General features: G+C 45.1%; 1 protein-coding gene across 6 annotated transcripts in view; it reads left to right on the top strand.

Moving 5' to 3' along the window:
- Positions 1-25673, top strand: part of LOC119178190 (ATP-binding cassette sub-family C member 4) — a 2441444-nt gene that overhangs the window by 1245656 nt on the left and 1170115 nt on the right. For all 6 annotated transcript variants that reach the window (XM_075869787.1, XM_075871012.1, XM_075871549.1 and 3 more), the window contains 2 exons: positions 5669-5763; positions 7892-7978. In XM_075869787.1, the coding sequence (XP_075725902.1) occupies positions 5669-5763; positions 7892-7978 (182 nt within the window). The remainder of the gene's footprint in view (positions 1-5668; positions 5764-7891; positions 7979-25673) is intronic.

Genomic DNA, 25673 nt, shown 5'->3' on the forward strand with positions numbered 1-25673 from the left:
TCTGTCTACAACTGTAATGCATGTCGTGTGTTATTTCATATACACTCATTCGCAAGCATGATGCTGCACAATTATCCAGTGTGTTACTTTGCTTAAGAAGCATTTGCTGTAATTCTTTCTTTTTTCCTTTACACCTTTTCACTTTCCATTGCTGCAACTATTGTATAATGCTTGTAACTATTGCTTATATGCCCTGTTGTTTCTAATCTTATATTCACGTTGTTTTTTGTCCTATCATCCTTATTAGGCCATGAAATACAATCTTGTAACGCGTCTGGTTTGTTTTGCTGTCTGCCAGGCTCTGCCACTCAAACCACCAATTGGCTTTGGCAGGCCTAGTCACATGTACTGTTTTATTTGAAGAAATAAAAGTTATTATTATTATTATTATTATTATTATTATTATTATTATTATTATTATAATATTATTAATGTTTGGCGATAAGGCTCTGGGTTTCCGAGACAACCATAGGTAGTGCGAAAGCGGTGTAGCTTGATAGCTTAATGCATTTAAAATACCGTGCTGCGAGCCCTGCAGGTGTTTTATTTAGCTGATGGCTGCAAGTAAGCTTCTCGTCGCCTCTCAGTGTAAACAGATTTGTGCTGCGGGTTTGCGCAAAGCATTTATACGAACAGGTCTTGCAAGCAACACCTAGGGTTAAGTTAGCATGATGAGGTGTTTTGATGCTGGAATTGATGTCATGAGTTCGATCTCCGCATACGCTAGCACATTTCCACGGAAGCGAAACGCACTCTTAGTGTGCTTCAGATTTTGGTGCAATAGTGACACACAGGGCGTGCTGGTCTTGCTTAATACAAGCGTACGGAGGTGTAAAGCTCGATGTAAACAGAAGTTACATTTGGCGTATACCGTAAACACATCAAATAGAATTAGGTGCACGTTAAAAAAACAAAAAAAAATACTCAAGTGGCCGGAATCAATCTGGAATCTCAAAACACGGCGTGCCTCCTAATGATATGATGATTCCAGCACGTAAAATAAGTGTATTGTTGCATGCAGGTGTTGATTTTGCACGAGTACACGAGTAAACCCAGTTCCGTGCAAGCGCTCACCGGACTGACAGAAGTTCAGTGTCGCTAGATTTATTGGTCAAGACGTAGGCCAAGTCGCTTTCAGCAAAATGCGTTTGATTAAATTCTTGAATTCATGTTGACTCGGCTGAATTGTTTTTGCTTCTTTTGCTTTTGGCATGTAGTCCGAATGATATCAAGTAAGTTATCAAGTAATTAGAGGCTCCTTCCTGTTCATCAAATTTATGTAACCTGGGTTTACGTTTTTACTTCCAATACTGTCGGTCAAATACACGTGATGGACTAAATGCTTCCAAAAATCGTAACAGCGAATGTTGCTGGAGCCAACGTTTTGACAAGAGAACTCTTCTTCGTCAAGGCAACGCCGTTGGCCGGACGAAGACATGTCCAACTGCCGAAACACTCTTTCCAGCGATCTCTTTATACGCTTCTGAAAGCTCCAAATCTCTACGTTCCTCCGAACTTCAGTCTCGTTTGGTACTGAAATTCTGTAATAAAACTATGTACACCATCATAGCAAATGTGACTGGGCCAGATACTACGTGTCCTACTCGGGATTGATGATAATTTTTGCATTAGTTTGGAAAGTCTCGGTGCCATGTTCATTCATAATGTCAATAGGTCAATTGAATATAAAGCGCTTGTATAAATTGATACTTTCACACTACGTGTGTTTGTTTTTTTTTGCACAAAACGTGCATTAAAAAGATAATTTTATATGTGCCGATCGAGTTTAGTCTTATTGAGAAACCATTCAGCTTAACTTTTGCCGCTTCAGAACGCCCGAAGAAAATTTTAAAAATAGATGGTTAACAAAATTTTACGAATGGCCACATTGCCGATGCAGCCAGCGGACCTGAAAAAAGGCACGAGTGCATTCGGCTTCCATGTGAAGTCGGTAAAGAGGGTTTTTTTGGCAACCTTCCTCCTTTTGCTCTCTTTGGCGACGTCACCAGCGACATCACGAAAGAATTCTTCTGTTCATGACCTATTTTTTGCAGGATGCCCGGAAGCCGCAAGAGGTAACATCGGCGCTGCCACTGCGTATCATCACACGAGAGCGAATGCATGAGTTTCCGCCCCTTGTGGGAACATCTGAAAATACTGCGCAGCAAGACGGGACACGAAGAAAGAATGCATGCACGAGTTTGTCATTCCTTGTTTTTTCGTATCCCATCTTGTGGCACAGATTTTTCTGGAAATTATTAGTGCAAAATATCGGCCCAGTTCCCGCATTAACGTAATATACGTTCAGAGGCCGACAATGTGCCCTGCCGTAGCAGACGACGTATTTCTACATGCCCCCTTAAAGCGTCTGCGCACGCGTGAGTTGCTGCCGGCGCGAGTTTGCAGCGCTAGTCACATCGCGGTGCCAAGCGCTCTGAGATTTTTCTTAAGTATGAAACAGCTTGTACATACCTTCTTTCTCTACTTAAAAAAATAATGAAACAGATATAATAATGGGTATACATGCCTCATTTAAAGGTTTCATTTCTGCGAAAGAGCTCAGCAATTTCTACACTGTGTTTAAGAAGAAATATTTCGTAAAAATGTAAAGATATTCCTCAGTTTAACCGCAGAAAAGACGTATGCAATTGATGTGTTTCCTTCTACTATAGCCCTGTGAAAGTAAATATTGCAAGCAAAAATGTAACCCTATAGAGTACATGTTTAAATGCGAAGAATTTGAGCATAAATGAAAATATATGTGGTCGTTTTTCGAGTGTTATTAAAATGTGTTTGTGAAAGTTCTATCGGGACCTCCATTTTTATAGGCGCCACTTTTTTCAAAAACCTGGTGTAAACAATAGCAGTACACCGATATGCTGCCTTAGAAGAACTTAAGCGTTCTTCTAAGCGTTTCCTGTTTCTTTCTCTACCTAAAAAAATAATGAAACAGATATAATAATGGGTATACATGCCTCATTTAAAAGTTTCATTTCCGCGAAAGAGCTCAGCAATTTCTACACTGTGTTTAAGAAGAATTATTTCGTAAAAATGTAAAGATATTCCTCAGTTTAACCGCAGAAAAGATGTATGCAATCAATGTGTTTCTTTCTACAATAGCCCTGTGAAAGTAAATATTGCAAGCAAAAATGTAACCCTATATAATTTGAGCACAAATGAAAATATGTGTGGTCGTTTTTCGAGTGTTATTAAAAATGTGTTTGTGAAAGTTCTATCGGGACCTCCATTTTTATAGGCGCCAATTTTTTCAAAAGACCTAGTCCACATCCTTCCCATATTGAAGATATTTTAGTTTTAAACAATATGTATTTCTTCTGAACAATAGGCATATACAATGTGCACAATAGCACTATACAGATATGCTGCCTTAGAAGAACCTAAACGTTTCCTGTTGTATGAAATAAAAAGTAGCTAGATGATTGGTATAACTGCTGTAAGTACCTGCGAACAGTTTGTCAAAAAATCCCACCTGTCAACTTCGGCAGTACTTACGCACAGGCAATCAAAGCGTGCACTACTGAACATATAGAGGAAGCTATTTTTCACAAAGGCACTCCCGCAGTTTCGAGGGGAGATGTCCTCTCTTGAAATGAAGGTACCCAACGCTCTAAGTCAAGACGAATGTAAAAAACAAATACGGTGCTTGGACTGCACTTCTAAATGTCGTATGCATTCCTTCTTTTCGTCTTAACTTCTCGCACAGTTTAGCCTTCTTTGGTATTATCCAACGAACCAAACAAATAGAATGCTGTCCATGTGTCTTCGTCTCCTAATATAAGTAATTATTACGACGACAGTCTCTCCACGTACTCCGCAAAAACACGACACGACAGTCTCTCCACGTGCTCCAGGTAATATTAAACACACCGGAGAGGCTTATAATAAAATTAGCGGGTGTTCTTTGCATTCAAATCTGAAAAGCATCAAGTCTCAAGCATGACCAGATGACAAAGCAAGAAAGTAAGAGGGAGAGGCAAAGGGCCTCTCCTATTATTACTATTACTATTTTTTTGTTTTTGACGCGAGCCCTCCACTTTGTTATTCCGGTCGTGGTCAAATTTGCGACCTTATTACGACCTATCGCAGAGGTTCTTGTGGAAAAAAAAGAATACCGGTGGCGCTTCTTGGGCGGGTAATACAAAGAAACGTACAAATATTGTTCGATTCGACACGACAGTAATTCAAGTTGCACTTATCGTTCAGTTGGGGCAGAACCAACTGTGCAGGTGATCATGTTAACGACCACATTACTAGACATCGCAGTCATTTACGCTGGCGTTTGTGGAGTGAGCTTGAAGGTCTTGTTTTATGTGCAATTATGTTTTAGGCTCTAATGACGAGCGTATAATAGCAATAAGACGTTCGAATTTGGTATCGATACATTGTATCTGACTCTTGAGGCAGGCGGAGCAAGGTAGCAACTGGGTTGGGTCTAAATTCGTCAAGCAGCCAGTCTACACTTAGATAATAAGGGCGTGGTACCGAGTACCAATAGCCACTGCAAATCATTTTGTTTAGCGACTTTCGTCACGCGCTTTACCTATTATTCTTTTTCTCAAATAACTTCGAGGAGCGATGGCATCAGCGTCGTCATCCTCGTATCTCAAAACTGAAAATGCGAATGTCTTCCTTTTGTGGACCCCGGCTCACACCAGCTTCCCAATCGCAGGTAACCAGACGGCCCACACCGTGGCTCGAGATCTCACTGACCGAGCCACGGCCCATTCGGTGGCCGCCTTTACCTCCGAGAGTGGGGCGATGACACTATCCACTCAACAACAACTGGACTGGTCGTGGGACGGTCACCTGACCACTTTCAACGACATTACACAATATTACAGACTAAACAGACGCAAATACCCACCACCACACAACAAATTGGACAAAAGATGAACCGTAACTCACAGTTTATTACAGACAAATACGTACCGCAGCCCAGTGATCCACGCTTGTGTTATCCTCACTTATACCCGACGGACGCATGTAAAGCCCGCGTGAAAAGGGCCACACTGCGGCACATGCTTCGGGAGTGTGCTGGAAAAGTCAACGTCACTGCCGTCACTCCCTTCGCGACGCATGTTAGGCAGGGACGAACTCCGAGGCCAATTGCTGCTGCCACAAACGCGCGAGGGTAGGGGCCGGCCTCCGCCGCGGCTGCGGTCACTGTTGCCGATCGGAAGCGTTGGCTGCGTTGCCGCTGGGACGCGGCACTCACCAGTGACGAGCTGGCAGACCTACTTTGGGTTGTCCGGCAAGCTGAAGATGCCGCCCGGGTTCAAGGACTTCGAGCGGTTACTTGAGGCACCGCCATCATAATCGACGGAGAGTGGAAAGGGACAGGGGTCAATCCCCCTTCCCCCACCTCGCCCGGTAAAAGTGCCGGACTTAAAATAAAGTTTATTCATTTATTCATTCATTTATTCAAATAATTCAGCGTCTGCGAATGTAGCTATATTATCGCCTGCTATGCAATACTTTTTTTTTGTAGTGGAGACGCAGTACTGTCTCATTCATCCTTTGAGGATTTCCGTTCGAAACAAACGTTTCTTCACATATAAGTTATACATTGTCGCGAAGGTGCCTACATCTGATGCTTTATATTCCTTGATGTGTCATGCATGTTTTACGTCATTAGTATTGTTTACAGGACCTTTATCTGCTACCATACGGTGACAAGACATTGGTGAGTGACAAAGGTGTTTCCCTTAGCGGCGGACAGAAGGCCAGGGTCAACCTTGCCAGGTAAGAAAATGTATTCCACATGTAGCAACCTCAATGTTCGCTTATGTACACATTTTCAAAACAGCCCAGCCAGTGATGTTTTTTTTATTACGACATCAACCCTATAGACACACCTGGTGGGCTTTGACCATAATCGTCGTGCTCCCTAGAATGTCCAAATTCATATCACCACTTCGCACATCGTATATTCTACCCGCGAGTAAAAGCACGCCAGCGGCACGGTATAACGCGGCTGAAGCAGAAAAAAAAGAAACGAGACGGCAATATTTACTGCGCGGAGGGTGCATGCGTTTACATCATGGCGCGCGCGAGTGATGACATCGATTGCTTGCTTCTCAACTAGAAAAAAAATGCGCCGCTCACCCTTCAGCGGGTGAAGGAGCATGAATGCCTCTAAATGGGGGCTTCACTGCTCGAGCAACAAGACATAAGGGTGCAGTGCCGAGCAGTTCGATCGTAAGGGCTCGAGCAGTTGGATCATAAGGGCGCCGTGCCGAGGGCTGGCTCACCCGCAGACTAGGCGATGATTATCAAATGGTTGCTACATTTTTCAACAGCATGTGTCCTTACTGCTTCACATTGAGACAACAGACGGCAATAAAGGCGGTTCTTTTCGGGGAGTGGTAGCATTCACCGACGACAGCGTTTTACAGCGTTGTGAGCTCTATAGCTAATGCAGCTATAGAGCTCACAAATGGGTGAAATATTGTGTAACACACAAGTTTAGGTAGAGCAAAGGAAAAAATACACATTATAATATATACGCCCTCTAACAGGCGAAGTTCAGTCGCGGCAGTCGCATAGTTGATTCGCATATTCAGCAGGTGAGGCAAGAGGGAGATAAGTTGGAAGCTGCAGACTTGCGGTTGTCAAGCACAGTGGAGCAGAAGTGACAAAAAACGTGTGGTAAGCTTCTCGTAGATGCAGGGAGGAGTTAGAAAAAGGGAAGTGAGAATGTTGAAGAGTTACGTAAGGATGAGGAGCAAAGGAGCGGGAAGACATAATGTAACAAACCAATGGCGGGGGAAAGTTAGGTGAGGGTGAGAAGAAATATTGTGACTATAAGGAGAATGGTGAGAAAAGAAGTATGGCACATGTGTGGTAAGGGAACTCGAGGGTGAAGATGATGTAGAATGGAATGGATAAAAGCAACGAGAAGTGATAGTGAGGGTGATGAAGGATCAAAGAAGCAGCGATAAGCTCTGTATTGTATAATATTGCAAAGAGCTGGGTAAAGAATGTGAGGGTGTGAAGCGATGAGGGGTTGATATGGTTGGAGGAGGTGAAAGCCTGTTTTATACTAAAGGCATGCTTACTAAAGCAGAGATTGCCACAACTCTCGGTCAGACGAATGTAACTTTCCGCCCATGGTAGTGGTGTGTCATAAACGATGACTAGGTGTGTTTTACCTAAGTTGTATAGCGTATTTTTTGGCAACCTCGTCTTGTTTGTGCCGCGGATATATTCGATGGCAGTGTCATGCGAGCTTGCTACGACGTCCTGCTTATTGACAACTCTAACATGTAATGGAGGGTGAGTTAGCCCATGCCCTTAGGCTAATAAGTGACCCCACCTCTTTAGGGGTGAAGCTCCTTACGCTGTGGGTCCTTACGCCCCGTGTCGTCGTAGTAGCCAGTTTTCAAGGACATAAAATTGCATCGCAAGCCAATAAAAACGATGTCACAGCATATCCACGGAGTGAATGAGAATGAGTGGGGTAAAGCGTCCGTCCTTTCGTTCCTGCGTCCATCCCTGCGTCTGTCTGTACGTGCGTCTGTCTGTCTGTCCATGCGTCCGTCCGTCCGTGATTGATGATCGACTAGGGTGACTAACCTTCTTGCAGAGAGCTTTGCTCCACTTCTCATCATTCACCTCGTGGATATGCTGTGATATTTTATTACGCTCACACCGCGAAGTGCTCAGCTCCCACAAGGGTTTGTTTAATAAATTATCAGATATGTTAGTCGCCGGCATAAAGATATAACACCAAGAGCCAACGTGAGTGCATCCGCTGTAAACACTGTTGTAGCTTCTTGGCAAAAGTCAATTCCACAAGCTCCCTATATAAACGTGCATTAAACAAACAATAAACTAATACCTCTTCTTTCTTAAAATTGGTGTTTTATAGGGCGCTCTATTACGACGCTGACATCTACCTGCTGGACGATCCTTTAAGTGCAGTTGATACTGCAGTCGCAAAGCATCTTTTTGAAGTGTGAGTACCCTCATTTTTTTGTCACGTGAAAGTTTTCCAAGCCTGGGGTCGGCAACCCGAAGCCCCAGCATGGACTAAGCCCCTCTATTCCTTTGTCACATTCAATCTGAAAGCTAATGCGGCAGTTTTGACGTAAAACAGGATTTTCACTTATAGGCTATGTTTGACTGAAACTTTGTGGCAAGCGTGCTGAAAATAAACATAGTTACAAATGCAGTTTGCCCAATTAGTGTCAATTCACAGAACTCCCCCTTCCCCCTTTCTTTTATTTGCCGTCTGAGCTGGTGTTTGTGATTCATCTGACTTTGTGATGTAACTTGCTCTCTGCATGAAAAGATTACAGACCCTTACTCTAAGCGATGCTTGTAAGAGCGCTACTCCTGTCAGCTTAACTAATTTTATTGCAACTTGAAGTTTACAGTGTAGGGTAGCTTTTATAGGAGAAATTTTGAAATGTGTCACCACTCGTCACCACTGAGATATGAAAAAAATTATCCTAAAAGCACATTTTCGTCAGATCTTTAAATCACTGCTCAGAATAGACGACTCTTGAGAGACCTTCACCAGGTGAGCTGCATCGCCACTGCCGCAACTAACGTCGGCGAATTTCATTTTTGTGTGGTAGCAGAGCCAAACTGCCAAAGGTAAAGGAGTACTGTGTATAGAATCATGTGCATTCATTATTATCTTGACTCAGAGCATACACAGACGGTTGACAATTGATCGACGTGCGGGACACCTCGGAGTGTTTGCATAGTGGTTGTAATACGGACGGACGTGTTAATGTGAGTTGGGCAGTCACAATTTGTGTATAGAGTTAAAACTCGATGTAACTAAATCCGATTTGAAAAAAGCTTTCCATGAACCAAAGCAAAACTACCTTGGTACGGAACCCGCTTTGATGGAGTGTTTTCTTACATACCGTATATACTCGCATCATTTGCAAACTTCTTTTCGTGATTTCCGGGACCCCAGAAGGGGGTGCGTAAATCACGCGGAGATTTCGCGAGCGCATACAAAATATTGTGTAACAGTCCTAATGCGCACAGTATGTACAATAACAAAGAAGAAATGATTGGAGCGCAGACTAAGTGCACTTCCTAGCATTGTAAGAATGAGTGCTTGCTTAGAACCAGTTAAATCTATTCACGCGCGGTCTAGCGGAAATCACTGGTCAAGAAGCCCGATTGGGAATCATCGTCGTGGCCGCTGCTGCAGCCCCCCTGAAGCGTATCGTCCTTGGTTCCATCGAGCGTGTTCAAACGCCCCATTTTTTTTTAACATCTGTCGACGATGTGTTCAGGTGCGGTATTATAGGTAACCTAGTTGGGGGAAGTCTTTGGAATAAGGGACTTCGCACTCGCAGCCCGTTCGACTGCGCTCGTCTGCTCGGTGAGGCACGCACGCGGCCGAAGCATCTAAAGGTCCATAAGCACGCGCGCCGGCGATCTGGCTCGGGTGGTTCCGGGAGCACGAACTATGAGAGTAAATATTTTTTTTTGTCGAAAAGCTGAAAAATTATGATGGGTGCGCAAATTAGGCGAGGGTACAACTTATGCGCGTAAATACGGGAGTTTTGCACAAAAGCGATGCTTTTCTTCTAACTTTCATGCAGACAGCTTTATCTCCGTTCTTGGACTTTACTCTGATCTCGTTAAAATACCTGGACGCCTTAGTCATGGTCATAGGTTCATTTTGATAAAACTGCATGCAGAGTTTGCGAACTTTATTGCGGACGCGGCAATATACAGCTCTTATACCACATGATGCTAGGAATGGTGGAGGTATTATTTCGTTATTTTAGTCTAGGAGATGGATAGCGATGATTATATTCTTGCAACTTTCTCACTCGAGCTTCATGGGCAATTGCTACATTCGTTATCCATGCCTTTGTGTCACGTGGGCTAGCCTTCACCGCCCTACCTCCAATGAGGGTCCTGGATTTTTCATATGTAAAGGGGTGAATGGCGGCGAAAACAATAACTTACGGGTGTCACTGCGCTACAGTATCAGATTTCAGGGAAGCGAAGTACCACAATCTTCATTTTACAAACTTTTATATTTAACGAAAACTTGTGACTGTTGTTACGACTTCATTCAAGTGAGATTGAACTGCGATTTAGGAGCAAGCAGTGCTAAATATTAAACAAAGAGTAGTGATCTTACCACTGGATCACCTGTTTGACTTGTGCCGGTGTCTGCTGCATCCACTGTCCAAACTCATGAACCACGCATACATGGACCACTAAAAGCCTACTTCGTCACCTAATTTGGCACATCCTTTGCTGACATAAAACATCGCCGTATAGACACTGCGTGCAATCAACTGCCTATCCAACCTCTCTCTCTTGACAAAATATCAACACTGATCGAGTACATTGTTAAGGGTATTGAAGCGAAATTTTCGGCTTCTGGCAGTGAAAGAATTCATCTTCTTAATCGCAAGATAACCCTCATGACGCTGCCATCCTTCACGTAGCCGTCTTACAAGCAGGATTTCAACGCAACTAAAATCAGGGTGCCTACATCTGTTAAAGAACATGACAGCCATATTTCTGTCATAGCAAGTGTCTGCCGAACCATAAGATAAATATTGTTTGGAAGGCAGGCTTCACAATGGTGCCTCAGCACTGAAGGCACACACCACGACAGTGAATTGGACTTGAAGAAAAGTCCATTTCACCTCATCGCTTCTGACGACCAGCAAGGGCTCTGTCCCGGGCTGTAATGCCCACAACCTACCCGCTGCCGCAACCTCTGTGCATTTGCCTTCATTATTGCCCGCATATCACAGACCCCTCTTTTACAGTTTTTTCAATACTATCAAGCCCAAGTAAGTGTAGTTACAGAAGTCAAAATAAATAAAGTTATATACAATAACATGCATTGTTGCACTGCAGACTGTGGGGTCTCGAACTGGAAAGCACAACGCTCTTGGGATGAACAGACACAGTTGATACAGTGGAACCGAACCAGACAACACACATTTAACTGATTTTAGAACACTGATATTGCGTGCTAATAAAGTACATATTGTGATAAATACGCTAAACAACGTTACACAATATTGAACAACAATTAACAACATGACAAACAAAATGACACAGACAAGGCAGCGTCGCCAACTCTCAACTCTCCATGAAAGTCCACGGCAAACGACCAGTGGTGCCGTCCACCGCATACCCGCCGCGACATACAACCATTCGCGCCAACCGCTACGTGCCATAGCGGAGCGCTTCTCTCTCATGCCGCCACCCAGACTTTCCACCAAACGTTACCACCAGCGCTACCGTTCTAACTCTAAATGATGATGAAAGAAATCATCTACACAAGCTCTAACAAAAAATTACAACGCATATCCCTACCTAACGTCCGTGTACCACGACACGACCGCCGGTTGACTCTGCTACACTGTGCAGCTCGGCGATTTCACCTAAGTACCGGTCCCGCAACGGCAACGTTGCCGTCGGCATGAGGAACCACCACACTCCCGCCAACACGTCTTGTGGTTGCGACCAGCACTCACGAGGGCGCCGACTGCTGGCAGTTGCGCAGATCCCAGACATGTGCATCGCCCGATATCATGACCGCATTCCTGGCCAACGGCGAAGACGATGCCCAAAAGAAAGCAAGCCACGGGTTATACACTCCCGATGCGCACACTCAGAACACTCGACAGAACAATGCAGCAAGGCATAGGGAAGAGAGATTCGGACTCCTCGCCCACGTGGTACGATGATCAATAGTGCTAGCAAACACATTGGCGGCGGCCGAGACGCCCAGCTAAAATAAAACCAAGGTCGCTTTCTCTAACTCGTGCATCGCAAGATAAAAAAGTGAGGGAAGCTGAGTGCAACACCTCATTGCCATGATTCACACGATTCAGCTAGTTGTACCACGTGTGACAGGTGGCGGCACAGAGCCTCAGGCCTAAAGAGTCGCTTGACAACAGCCGGCGTCCACCCAGCACCCAGCTTAGGCACTGGAAAGGCAGCCGCAAGAAGACATCTGCTACAAAAAGTGGCCCTAACCACTCGCCCCACACAGCAGCTTACCGAGTGATCTGTGCCCACCATCCCGGATGGTGTCACAACGCCCAGCCTCCAGCAGCAAGACACGACGGCATCGACACTCAGCTCCGTGAGCCCAAATAGATAAAAGAAGCTCTTTACGGAAAATCGGACCACCCAGGAGGCTTCCATGCTCACTCGCTTCAGGCTTGGCCTACAATCCACCAGCTTTAAGCTTTGCTCATCTCAGGATGCAGACCGCATGGATCTCGTCCTAACTGAACAACGTGATTTAAAACCAACCACCACGAACTCTACTTGCAAGCATAAAAATCTAAAAATGCCGACAAGTTCAAAAACGTCACACCAACCAATCTCCTCGCTATCCACAAAGCAGACCACCAACGCTAGCAATGGAAGTCTCCAATGGCCTGTTCTTCGCCGGCTCAAAAAAAAAAAAACTCTGCACTGCATCTGCGAAGGGGATTCCCCGTATCTACAAAAGCAGCCTTCGCTCGACGCCAGTTTGGGGCACCTCACCGCAAGGAACTAAATCACGCGAATGCCCTTCCTCGTGCAGGCTAGTTACTTGCCGCTGGCATATTAGGTTTGGCAAGCTATTGTGTTCTTGTGTCATTAATGCTCATGCTGTGGATTTATTGCTGATGTCAGAACATATTGAAGTAAATCCAGCTCCTAATAGTTCCAACCGTGCTCCCACCCTCGAAACAATCTATAGCGCTATTTCCCGCCTTGAAACGGCCCAGAATCTTGAGTGAACTCACCTTAATACGTGCTGCCCAGTCAAACACTGGTTTCTTGGTTGGCCGCCTTACCACCGGCGTCGACAAAGTTAGAACAAACTGCAGAGACAAATAAAAATTGCTATCCCATTCATAGCACTGAGGCCAGTTCCATTGTCTACAAGCTCACATCGGAAGTACAAGCGCTAACTGAAAAATGCCGCTACGGCGTTTCACTTTGGTCTTCTTCGGTATTAGTGACTTGGCTGGCGAGTGCTGGGAGCAGTCCGAGGCACAGATTATTTCCTTTTGTAGTAATAAACTGGACACATCACTTGATCCTAACAATATTGAACGGACCCAAAAGTTTCATCTTTATGCGCAGGAGCACGGGTTTGCTTCCAAGATAAGATTCGATTAACTGGTTGGTGGTCGTGTTTTGTTTATGACACCCACTCTGTCATTGAATCCAAGTTTAGCCCCCTAACAGGTGCTTCACAATACCGATGTTCTGCTTACGCCCTGCATGTCCCTCACCTGCGTTTGAAACCACTTATCACCACTTGCGAGTAATATTTTCCAATGTTCGTAGTTATTTACCAGAAAAAAAAGATATTGTTGAGGCTATTCTTGAGGATAAAGAAACTGACATTGCTATCTTCACGGACTCATGGCTAACCCCGGGCATTGAGAAAGATGAACTACTGCAAGACACTACCCGTTTACTACTTATAGGTACGATAGAACTACACGAAAAGGTGGTGGTGTATTGGTCTTCATTCGTTGAAATATCATCTCATGCAGCATCACGCTAAACTGTAACCTTGAAATTATCTGTGTGAAGATGTCCCTCAAAACTCGTACGAACGTACTTATGTACGTACTTATGTAGATGTCCCTCAAAACTTGTACGAACGTGATTGACGTTCCAAGCAAGGAGGAGGAGCCCGACAGGGTTTAAAACGACGCTGCAGAGTGCAGGACGGGCTCAGAACTGTGTAACGGTTCAATTACCATGCTCGTGGTTTGTGAAACTTCTAACCTCATGCTGTAAATAATTGTAAATAGTGCCATAAACCTGTTATTTTTTATTATCCCCATTTTGTCAGCGTTCGTTTCCTCAACCCGAAGCTACACCACGCTACCACAAGAGACCGGGTAAACCCCGGTCCGCAACAACTGGTGATCAGCGCTGGGATCCAAAGCGACTACTGGAGAACAGCGCCGAGAGCTACCACAACTGGTTGACAGCGTACGGATACGAAGCTACAAGGGACAACAACAGTCGGCCCAAGGGAAGCAGCTGGCTCGAGACATGGATCACGTATGGGTGAGTGCTTGGCTTTTCCTTTGAGTGAACCAGGTTCTAAAAGAGGGTAAATTTTAGAACCGGTAGTCAACTTTGCCAAAAGACTCAGTTTCGCCTTTCGGGAAGTTTTTTTGGAAGTAGCGAGCACTCAGTACGATCATGGACTTACGGGAGCTGCAGAAGTCAGACTTGTTACTGTTGTGTGAGGAATTGGGGATCGATACAAAGGGTTTGGCACGAAAACCCATAATCATTCAAGCGATCAATGATTTGGGGGCTGATGATGAGGAACTAAGCGAAGAATGGGACCTCATCAATGAAATAAAGTTAAGAGCAGCTCAGATAGAAGGTAAGGGAGAAGAGGAAAAACTAGAGCTCAATTAAAGTTTTTCGGACAAGATAACGAGTTGAGTAAGAGGTTGGGACCCCAGCGAGGAGCACTTCTTCTCGACAATGAGGCATAGTTTGAGATGTATAGGTACATGCAGCCATATGAGGTATCGTGGGATATGGGCCTCTATCTCGGGCTTTTTGAACGAAAGTGTAGGCAACTGAAGTGTGAACAAGACACCTGGTATCAGAAGCTATTCACGGTTCTGCCCTGCGAGGCAGCGGATGTTGTTGTGCGACTCAGTGAGCAGCACGCGAACAACTACGAAGTTGTTAGAGCAGAGCTAATCAGAAGATTTGGAAGTTCTGTTAGCCAAAATAAAAAAGACTCGCACCGGAGTCTGAAAGCGAGGTGCGTCATGAAGCGCTAAAACAGAGATCGCGCAAGAGAAGGGCCCGCGTGTTCTAGAATTCATCAAGGTAGAGTATGCTGAGAACGAGGCCGTGGCCGGTCTGGAGGTAAGGACGATGTCAAAAGACGTTCCTTGCGTGGAAGAGGAAGGTGCCAGCAGACCTAATAGGCCCAGTAAGAGGCTGGAAACCTTCTTCGTGCCTCAAGAGGACGTTTAGATATCGTAAAATGTAGGCATGGTTAGCGCCGTGGCTGATGAGAGCAAGAACGTCACGCATCAGCAGTGCAGCGATAATACCGAGCTGTTTTGCAAACATCGCAGAAAAAGGAAGAAGCGGAGGCGTTCGGCACTGCGCAAGCCTAGGGCAGGTCCCACTCCATCCAAACAAAGACGACAGGCTAGGCCGTTAATCCGTTTCAGGAAACGTCAATGGCGGCGTTCATGGAGGCACAAGCGGCCAGCCAGGTGTAGAGGGGGAAAACGAGGTGCGTCCCCCCAACGAAACCCGTGGTTTAGTTCAATGTCTGCAGGAAAGCGGCTTGCCCGAAGGGTCAAAGTCGAAAAGGCACAACGGCTAAGTGCTGCGTGGGGGCGACCACAAAGAAACCGTTTCATTTCAATTTTCATTTTCATTTTATTTACCCTCAGGGCCATATGGCATTATAGAGGGGAGTGGAAGTAAAGTTTACAAGGAAAAGAAAAATACAGCATGAGAATATACAGCATAGAAAATACATAATATACAGCAGAATGTACAGCAGAGAAAATACAGCATGAGAATAAACAATGCAACAAACATAAAAGTAAAAAAGTAAAGAAAAACTCCTGATTATACAATAGTAGCTGTGCAATGATGGTGAACATAATACAATTTTGAGTAACGTTTAGCTCATACAATACTGAGTAAGGTTTGACGGCAAATTATGCTATTTGTAATAGTGACGATGTCTTCGGGAAGGCGGTTCCAATCTACTGATGTACGAGGTATAAATGATTGAGAACAACACTGGGAGTTGCAGGATGCGATTCCAACCTTATGACGTTGGTCGATGCGCGGGGATATGTACTGAGGATTGAGGATTAATTGGTTATGTAGGGTGGGATGATGGAATAATTTGTGAAATGTACTCAAACAAGATATTTTCCGATGGGATGCAAGGAAAGGAAAGCCTAGGCTGGATTTTATTGAACTGATACTGGCGATGCGATTGCAGTTAGAAAGTATGAAACAGGGGGAGTTATTCTTTACGCGCTCAAGTGAAATAACAAGGTTATCGTGGTAAGGATCCCACACTGATGATGCATATTCAAGTTTAGAACGTATTAATGTTTTGTACAACGGAAGTTTTAGTGCAGAAGGTGCTTTTGAAAAGTTAGGACGTATGTAGCCTAACATGCGATTAGCATAATTAGTAATGTATGCGTTGTGGGGTACCCAAGATAAGTTAGATGTGATAAGAATGCCCAGGTATTTATACGAGGAGACTGGATCAAGCGGGAAGCTGCTTAAGTAGTTTTTTGGTGGTGTGTTAGCAGATCCAGTTACGCGCATTACCTTACATTTAGCGATGTTTAAGTCCATTCGCCATGTGCTGCACCAAGCTGCTACTTTGGTAAGATCAGATTGGAGGCTTAAAGTGTCATTATTACTAGTTATTTCACGAAAAATGACGCAGTCATCTGCAAAAAGATGAGTGTTAGAAGAAAGTGAAGACGTGAGTTCATTAATATAAATTAGCCCCATTGTTACCCAGGCTTCCCCCTGCTTTTGGCGTCCCTTTCACATTCCTGAGGAAAGCCGGCCACAGTGCAGAATGAGGCTTGACAGCAGGACCCAGCCTAGAATTCGCGCGTTCTGTAGCCTCTGGCATGTTCGAAAACCGCCGGGACCGCGACCCCATCGTGTGCGATTCAGGCGAATCTAGTGTAGAAAAGGGGGCACGGTCAGTTTGAGTAATTGTTGCACGCGAGTGTTAAGTATGTTTACTCAGTATTGCATTGGAGATCGATGCAAATTTCAGCCTGTTTAAGTTTGTAGGTTACAAGATGCGGCGTTAACGTTTTTTTTTAAAAAGGAAAACCGCTGAGCTAAAGGCTGAAGGTTAATAAAAGTGCTTTAATCATTAGGGCGACTATGTGCAGAATGTAAAAACTAGAAAATCGTTATTTTTCTAGTATTTTCAAAGGTTAAGGTTAATGTCGCATGCCTTCACTGTCACGTGAATGTGGCGTGAATGAGCATCTGAGGAAGATGTTAGCATGGACCCACTGATTTCATAAAATGATTAAGATTGGCGCGACACGGTTCATTTGTCGTTACGCACTATGAAAATTGAGAGCCATTGGGGCACGCTTTTAGCATAAACCAGTGCAAGTTTTTTAAGGTGCTTTTGATGAGTACAGCACCTAGAATTATTTTTCTATTGTACACGGTGTGCTACAACATAACGTAAGGATGAGGGATTAGACAAACTGTAAATGATTAAGCGTTTGGTTAATAGTGTCATGCATTTTGCAACGCTGTTGAATATGGGAGTAATTGAAGAGCTCAGGCGAGCCCAGTGTTTCTTTTTTACTCAGACGCGTTTGCTAAGCAGGTAACTTCAACCAAATGAACCTTCAAAAAAGCAGCGTTTGTCTCCTAAGTTTGTGCGATGTTTTCTGCCAAGAATAATCGATTGAGTGATCATATGAGCAGATCATTAAGCTTTCCCCAAACGTTGAGGTAGAACACGGACTATAGGTCACAGTCTAGGATAAAGTTTTGGGAGGCTGGTCAACTTAATGTCTCCGTAGTAGACGGCTATTGGCGGCCGTAAACAAAGAGGGACACCAGGACAATTGTAGCGCTCACTGAATCCGAGTTTGTTCCTCGTTCGCGTACTTGACCGATGCTCTGCGCGGTACAGAGCCGATGAAAGTGGTCAGCGATGAAAAGAAGGAGGCAGCCGTTCTATGTCAGGACGACAGTGGTAACAAGCGAAGCTGCGCTTTACTTGAGTCAGAAATTGGGCTCTCTTGAGATAACGTAGTGCGCTTCAGGAAAGGAGTGCGCTTGCCTTGTGTAGGCCATTTCTCAGTTGCAGAGTTGTCTCGGATGTGCTAAATTTAAATTAGAGACAGACCATTATCTCCTATCGTGGCTGCAAACCGTGACTTCAAAGAACAGTCGCCTTGTGAGGCAGGGCTTGATTCTTCGAAAATATCATTTTGAAATTAGGTAAAAGAAGGGCACCAGAATGGAAACGCTGATGCGCTCAGTCGCTTTTCCTAAACTATTCTGCGGTGCTCTTGACAATGAATCAAACTTGATGTTTTAGTTTTTTTGTGCACCTTATTATGTGAAATGTGTAAAATAGCACGTCTGGTTTTACGGTGCAAGTGAGTCCTGGGAGTTTTGAGTGTGAGCTTTTGGTAAAGCTAGTAAATGAAAATTGGTTTGCCATCCCTCTTTTGGCTTGGTTTGTTCGCAGGGGGCTGAGTGCTTGCTTGTTCATGTGGTCGAGTTTCAGAAACGGTGTCGAAGATTTCGGCAATTACCCAGACCATGCGACAAGCGAAGGTGAGTTCCTGACATTCCACTACGGACCCCTTCGTCGACGCTGCGAGCAGCAGCGGTGACTGCTGCCCTCCGTGACTCATCTGGCAAGGGGGAAGCTGTTATTACCGTCGTCAGTAGGCGCCAGACTGTCGCTGAGAAACGTAGCGGGGCAGCGCTCCCACGCCTGGAAACCCCAGTTTTCTTGGAACCAGCGTCCCGCTGCAGGGAGCAACAAAGGGATTAGAAGACGGTCCATGAGCCTGAATCCCTACAAACGATTCCTAAGGGCCGACTTGTTTAGCGAGACGGCGAAGCAGACCAACGCACAGGTCGTGTCTCCGCGATTCAAGTATCTACTCCTTGGCTGCCCTTCCAGGGAAAGACCAAAGAAGCAAGCCAACCGCCAAATTATTCCGGGAGAGAACCCCATTTCCCCTATCCTCAGAGCATTGCGTCAAGAGGGGCAACAACTATTCGGCGGACCTTCTGGTACAGAATTATGTCCCGTGGGCGGTATCTTGTGTGTGTGATTGACGTTCCAATCAATGAGGAGGAGCCCGACGTGATTTAAAACGACGCTGCAGAGCGCAGAACGGGCTCTCAACTGTGTAACGGTTCAACCACCACGCTCATGGTTGGTGAAACTTCTAGCCTCATGCTGTAAATAATTGTAAATAGTGCCATAAACCTGTTTGTTTTTCGTATCCCCTTTTTGTCAGCGTTTGTTTTCTGAACCCGAAGCTACACCATGCTACCGCAAGAGACCGGGTAGACCCCGGTCCGCAACAACTGGTAAACAGTGCTGGGATCCACAACAACTGGTGGCAGGTGTGGGGTACGACTCAGTACCGGGATCCAAAACAGGCCTTACCCAGTGCCTCGTCCCAGCGAGGCCTATCGTGCCGGCCGCGTCGATGTACATGCTGCCGGTGCTTTTTACTTTAAGTAGGCACAATTATAAAGTTTTCGAAAGCTTTCTTTTAACCGAAAGCTTCCTTTTAAGCGCAGGAGCCGGTACTTCTGTGACTTGTATGTAAGAACACGCAATTTTGAGTTGGTAATTTGGTATGTCTTAACTGAATTAACACACTGGCATACTTTTTCAGTGGATTGCATTCGTAATTTCTTCGGGCTTTGCAGGTATCAATATAACTACAAGCATGTAATCTGGCACACTGGACGTCATTGCGTGCGCGAAAAAAAATACTCAATATTCACTCGTGGGCGCGTATATCTACCGAACAAGACATTTTAAATCATCTGTACATGTTGATCAGTAGCAAATGTGAGAACCGACTCCCAAAGGAAAAAACTATCGGCAGCAACAGCCGACTATCTGTGGCTGCTCCTCCAGTCAAAAGAGATTTTTCAGAGTTAAGATGTGGATGCTTCAAAAAACTTTGCGCTCTTGCTAATATCCGCACGTCATACGTTGCCCAGAAGCCGGTCGTCACTGTCGATTCAAGACGCATTTGTTATTGGGGAAAGGAATGTCGTGCCAATCTTCACTGTGCGACTTGTAAACATGTAGTCGAACGGCGCGTTTATTGAGTGGATAGTCATTTTAGAACATTACACGTGCGTTCTGCCGTGGCGTAGTGGGTAGTGTGCAAAGTATGTGATTGGATGGTGGCGGGTTCATATCCCGTCAGGAAGCGTTTTACTTTTTTATTTGTTTATTTTTTAATGTGAATGCGTGTAATTTTGCTTATTTATTTATTTATTTATTTATTTATTTATTTATTTATTTATTTATTTATTTATGGCGAATGGGTACCCCCGTTTTAACCCTGTGAAGCCATTTTGCGCAGAGTATTAGGACGCCACCGCTCCAGCGTCCCAGTACCTGCGCTGGGAGGCGCTGGTACCAGCGCCATACTGGGCCAATAATCAGGCATGGCGCTGGACCCTGGTACCCCGTGGCACTCGTTTTTGCAATAGGGCTATGCTTCAAATTTCTGCTCGCTCGCAATCTTAGGTTAACACCCTTTTTTAAGCGATCATTAGTACTGATGTGCTCTGTATTTTCTGCATTTCTGAAGGGTTTTGTATGTAGAGTTTGTCTAATCATACGTCTCACGAACTCTGCAACCCCCCCACCCCGTTATTTAATCCCCTGTTCAGGGCCCTGAAGAGTTAATAAACTATGAAGATGATGATGATGATGATGATCATTATGATTGAACTGTTTTTAGAACGACGATATCGCTAGGCTAATTATTATACATGTTGTGATAAACAACTTTACACAATATTCCACAGCACTCAGCAACATAAACACAAGGACAAACACAAGGCAGCATCGCCAATACTCGATTCATAAAGAGGGCTCACGGAAGACGACCTGCGGTGCCGTCCACAGCAGACCCGCCGCAAGAGACAACCGTTCGAGCCAACCGCCAAGGACCGCTTCTCTGTTACGTTTCGCCACCCAGGCTTGCCGCAAGTGATACTGCCGGTTATACTGTTCTCACCATAATGACTATGGCGGTTGTTCAAAATATAATAAATGCAGCGAGCCAGTGAAGGCAAAGACGAAGATTATTGCGTTCGATCATGACAACAATGGTTTATGGCTGAGTTATACTGCGCCTGTTAACGTTTAGCTGCGATTTGAACGAAATTTATGTAGCGCGAGGCAAAAAAACGAGCACAGGAAAGAATAGACTGAGAAGACAGAGCGCTACTAGCAACAACATCACATGTCGTTGCTAGTAGCGCTCTGTCTTCTCAGTCTATTCTTTCCTGTGTTCGTTTTTTTTTGCCTCGCGCCACATAAATTTCAAATGTTTCACCAACAAGCCCACATCGCCACTCTTGTTTAGCTGCGCCTGTTAACGTTTTAGCGACCACATAAATTTGGTGCCGAAAAACCCCGTGCGGACAAGCCTTCCCTATACACACGGTGTTCAGGGCTTCTACTCTCGCTTCGTGTCGCGGGCGGTGAAGACTCAACTGCTAGATACAAGAATCGGTGGTGAACGACGTCAGCCAACAGCAGTGATCTCAGAATGAATCGACTCAAAAGCAAGCAATCTGCACGATGCGCGCAGAGCACAAAGATAATCCAGGATGCACGGATCTTGCGTGACACCGCTAGCGTTGACATCGCAAAGCTCACAGCTGTACAGCAGCTAATCTCCTCTAGTAACGACGAGCTCTCCAATATAAATGAGCAATACGAGCATTATATCCCACCAGAACATGTCAAGGAGGAGTATGCAGCTATAGCGGAGTATCAAGACGAAGCTGTCAGCGCGCTTGCCGAGCTACGTTGCCGAATCAGCCATTTGGAACGGGAGCATTACAGCCATGCCCAAGCTCGCAGTACTGAAAACACAGAATCAACGGCTTTCAGAAACGCAGCTCCTGCAAGGTGTATGGCAGCCCGGTTGCCGCAAATGCAGATTCCAACGTTCACAGGTGACATCTCACAGTGTACAGGCTTCTGGGAGCAATTTTAACAGCTCATTCACCTCAATAAAGTTCTGACGCCATCCACAAAGTTCTATTGCTGGAAGAGCTGCGTATCCGGTATGGCAGCGACAGCCATCGCGTGTTTGCCCATGACCGAAGCCTGCTACGTTGATGCCATGTCTATGCTGAAGGAAAGATTCGGTGATAAAACAATGATTATCCAGCAGCATCTGACAGCACTGAGAAATCTCCTAAAGGTGACATCCGCCAATGACATCCATGGTTTGCGAAGATTCTACGGTGCCACGCAATTGAATATTCGCTGCCTTGAAGCCCTGAACGTGCCGACACTGGCGTATTCCGCTACGTTTGGCGACATCTTGCTACAAGCTCTTCTGAGGGATATAGGTTTTTCTTTCACGCGAGAAAAACGGCGCCACACCTTGACACAGCCTTCCGACGTATCTGCTGCTCGAACCTCCTCGTCAAGTGCACCAGCAGATGCGGCAGCAGCATTCGACGCGGAGCTGAACGACCTTTTACTCTTCATGCGGTTGGAGCTCGAAAGGAGAGAGCAGTGTGCAAGCCCAAGTCCAAGTCCTGCAACGGACGATCGCAATGACGAAATGAATGGTGGTGTCTCTACGCCGTTAGTGATGCACATTGCATCTATCGCTAGGTCGCAGTGTTTCTACAGCCGTACTAATCAGCATGGGACGCGCAGCTGCTACGCCGTTATTCATTTTGAGTTCAAGAAAGAGCAGCTGCGAAAGGGCAACTGGTGTTTCCGCTGCACATCAAAAGGCAACCGAACGAAAGAGTGCCGTGTAAAGCTTACTTGCAGTTTATGCCGAGGAAGACATGCTTCCAGCATGTGCAGCCCTAATTACAAGAAAACTTCGACGACTGCAGGAACCTCAGGGTATGCTTCAAATGCTGTTTCGACCTGCGAAGACGTATTGTCCACTCATCAACCACCAACGGACAATGCGGTATATCTTCAGATATTCAGCACTGAGTTGATCGACAACGACAGGAGCACGTGCAGTGCTCCTGTCGTTGTCGGTGCGCCACGACGTGGCAACAACTTTACAAGGTGTCTGGCACCCCCATAACTTCCACCAAGAAAAAAAATGATGGGCAAGAAGTGCATTACGAAATGAAAATCCATAAACAGGGGTTGGGTCCAGCCACAATCTCTGTTTGCACATTTTTTATCGCAAGCTTCTAGCTTCCCCTGCCTAACATTTTTTTTCGATTACGAAGTAAAACCATACAGCAACACAGGCATGTACACTCACACTGTGCACATTGAAAATAATGTATGACAATATTGAAATGATTTCCGCGAAATTCTCTCACAGAACCAAGCGTATTCTTTTCAGTAATTTTTAATGGAAACACCCCTTTTTGCTGTTCTACGAGCCATTGTGGCTTGTATGACTTCGCCGCCGTTAATTGAACAGAAAACTTTGGTGCCATACACCTGCCTCAAGACTGGCGGCACACGTCTGTGGTGTGTGGTAATCGAGTGCGCCCTCCCCTCTGGTGCCTCTCTTCGCAGCTAGCGTGAGTGCTGACGTTGTGGGGCTCGAATGTCAAAAACATGGCCACCGTAGTTTCGCTGCCAGGCTACGTGTAGTGCACTCTAGTAATGCATTTTTGTCTGGTGCGAGCCATGTGTCCCATTTCCCTGCATGGAGACGTGTGTCCGAACTTGCCCTCACAACGCACCTCTCTTCACGTCATGGTAGCATGCGTCACGGTGCTCCGCCGATCCTCATTGGCTGCCCGTGACGACCCAGTGGTTTATGTTTGCCCGACGCCCGTCGCTGCCGGATAGAGGCACCCAGGTCTGCATGAGTGGTAAAAGCGCTGCTTGAGCAGGTAGCTTCTCGTAAGCGCGCTCGACTGCTGTCCTTTGAGTGCTAGCCCTAGCGTCTGCCGGTAAGAGTGGCCTTGGTTGGTCTTGCGGAGTTCTCTGCCGGCCAGCAAGCCCGTGATGGGTGCACTGTGCTGTATCTTGGTTAAGTAAACCCGCGTTTACCCATAACCTGCACTGAGCATCTGCACTCTGCCATGTCGAAGAGTCGACCAATCAATCAATCAACCAATCAATCAATCAACCAATCAATCAATCAATCAACTAAAGAACTTTATTCTCACAAATAAGCAAACGTTTGCGCTGAAAAAAGGTCGCAGGAAAAAAAGCTGTCCAATGACAACTTGACAAAGCCCCAGCCACTCATCGGCGGTGACACGAGAGGGTACAGCATTTGCTCTCAGAGAACCAAAAAAGATGCTAAACACTTCATGTATACGTTGCAATGTACAATGCGCAAACCAGTACAAATATGCATGCATGTGTGATAGACATAGACATATATGCAGAGTATATGAATAATGAAAGAAAAACAACTTGCACAACACGTGTATGTTCCATTGATACAAACAGCAAGTTTGAATAGTTACGTGAACATCCCTCTAATTTCTTTTTTGTGTGGGCTAAAATATCTGGCCCTTGCATTTCAAAATGATTTAATGTTGTGTCGGATTCATTTCGTTCCATAGTGCATGCTTGACAATGGAACGTGCTAAGGTGCTTGATATCGGACATGGTAGGTAACTTCGTGTTGATTAAGGTTCGCGAGTTCACGAAATGTGACTTTCCGAGTGCTGCTTTTTCTAGCAGCAGAACAATTTGAAAGTATAAATATGTGATACTTTAACGATTCAATAATGTTTGAAAATACGGGCGGTACGTGTGTTCTAGATAGAGAGCATTTGTAATCATTCCAACTATTTTCTTTTGTAACACGCTCAGTTTTGACATGTTAAGGGCTGTAGTTTTAGCCCACACCAGGAAGCAGAAACTTAGATGGGAATTAAAGAGTGCATCATAAAGTAAAATTTTTATTGTAGATGGTAGTATGTGTCGATGCCGTTTGATTAGTCCTACGCACTTAGCCAAATTCAAGGTAACCGCATTCACTTGGTCATTTCATGACATCTGCTCGTGGAAGATGACGCCAAGCATTTTAACGCACCTGTTACAAGCTTCACAGGTACTACAGCCAGCATTCCGCGAGCACGATATACAACACACTTAGTTTTGGCATCATTTATTACAAGGCTGTTCGCGTTGCACCAGTCATTCAGCTTCGCGCAGAACGTGCTTGCTTCAGTTTGAATACTACAGAGTGCCTGGCCTTTAAAAAATACGGTGCAATCATCAGCCTAAATGATGAACTGACAAGTGGTGTTTATTTTAAGATATCATTTATGTAAAAGAGCAAAGGTAATGGCCCTAAAATGCTCACTTGTGGTACTCCAAAAAAGATACGCTTCAGGTGTTATTTGTGAGTGCCTAATTCGGTAAATTTAATATCTATCGTGTAGGCAAGACAAATAGGTTGCGATGCGACTCCTCGAAATCCATAGCATTCCACTTTCTGTAAGAGAATGTCATGATTGACACGACCAAAGGCTTGGCTAAAATCGAGATACAGCCCAATTGTCTATGTTATCTTTTTTATGTTTCCTGATATGAGCTCTTTTTGAAGCAAAAGTGCATCCTCTGAGGAGCGATTTTTTTCTAAATCCGAACTGATAGCTAGTTAAGAGATTGAATCTTCTACTAAAGTTCTCGATGCGGGTGTTGATAACTTTCTGGAGACCTTTCAGGAACACTGGCAATATTGAGATTGGACGGTAGTTCGAGAAGCTATTTTTGTCTCCGCCTTTATGAATTACTGTGGCTCTTGCGATTCGCATGCTATTTGGAAAAACATCGCTTAAAATAGCCTTGTTATATATGTGTGCAATGACGGGAGCGAATAAATCTAGTACATACTTAAGAGTTTTATTAACTAACCCACCTGCATTAGGGCTACGGATGTTTCGAAGGCCAGAAAAAAGAGTAATCGCCTCAG

This window comes from Rhipicephalus microplus, chromosome 1, assembly GCF_043290135.1.
Source record: "Rhipicephalus microplus isolate Deutch F79 chromosome 1, USDA_Rmic, whole genome shotgun sequence".
Taxonomy (NCBI): Eukaryota; Metazoa; Arthropoda; class Arachnida; order Ixodida; family Ixodidae; genus Rhipicephalus; species Rhipicephalus microplus.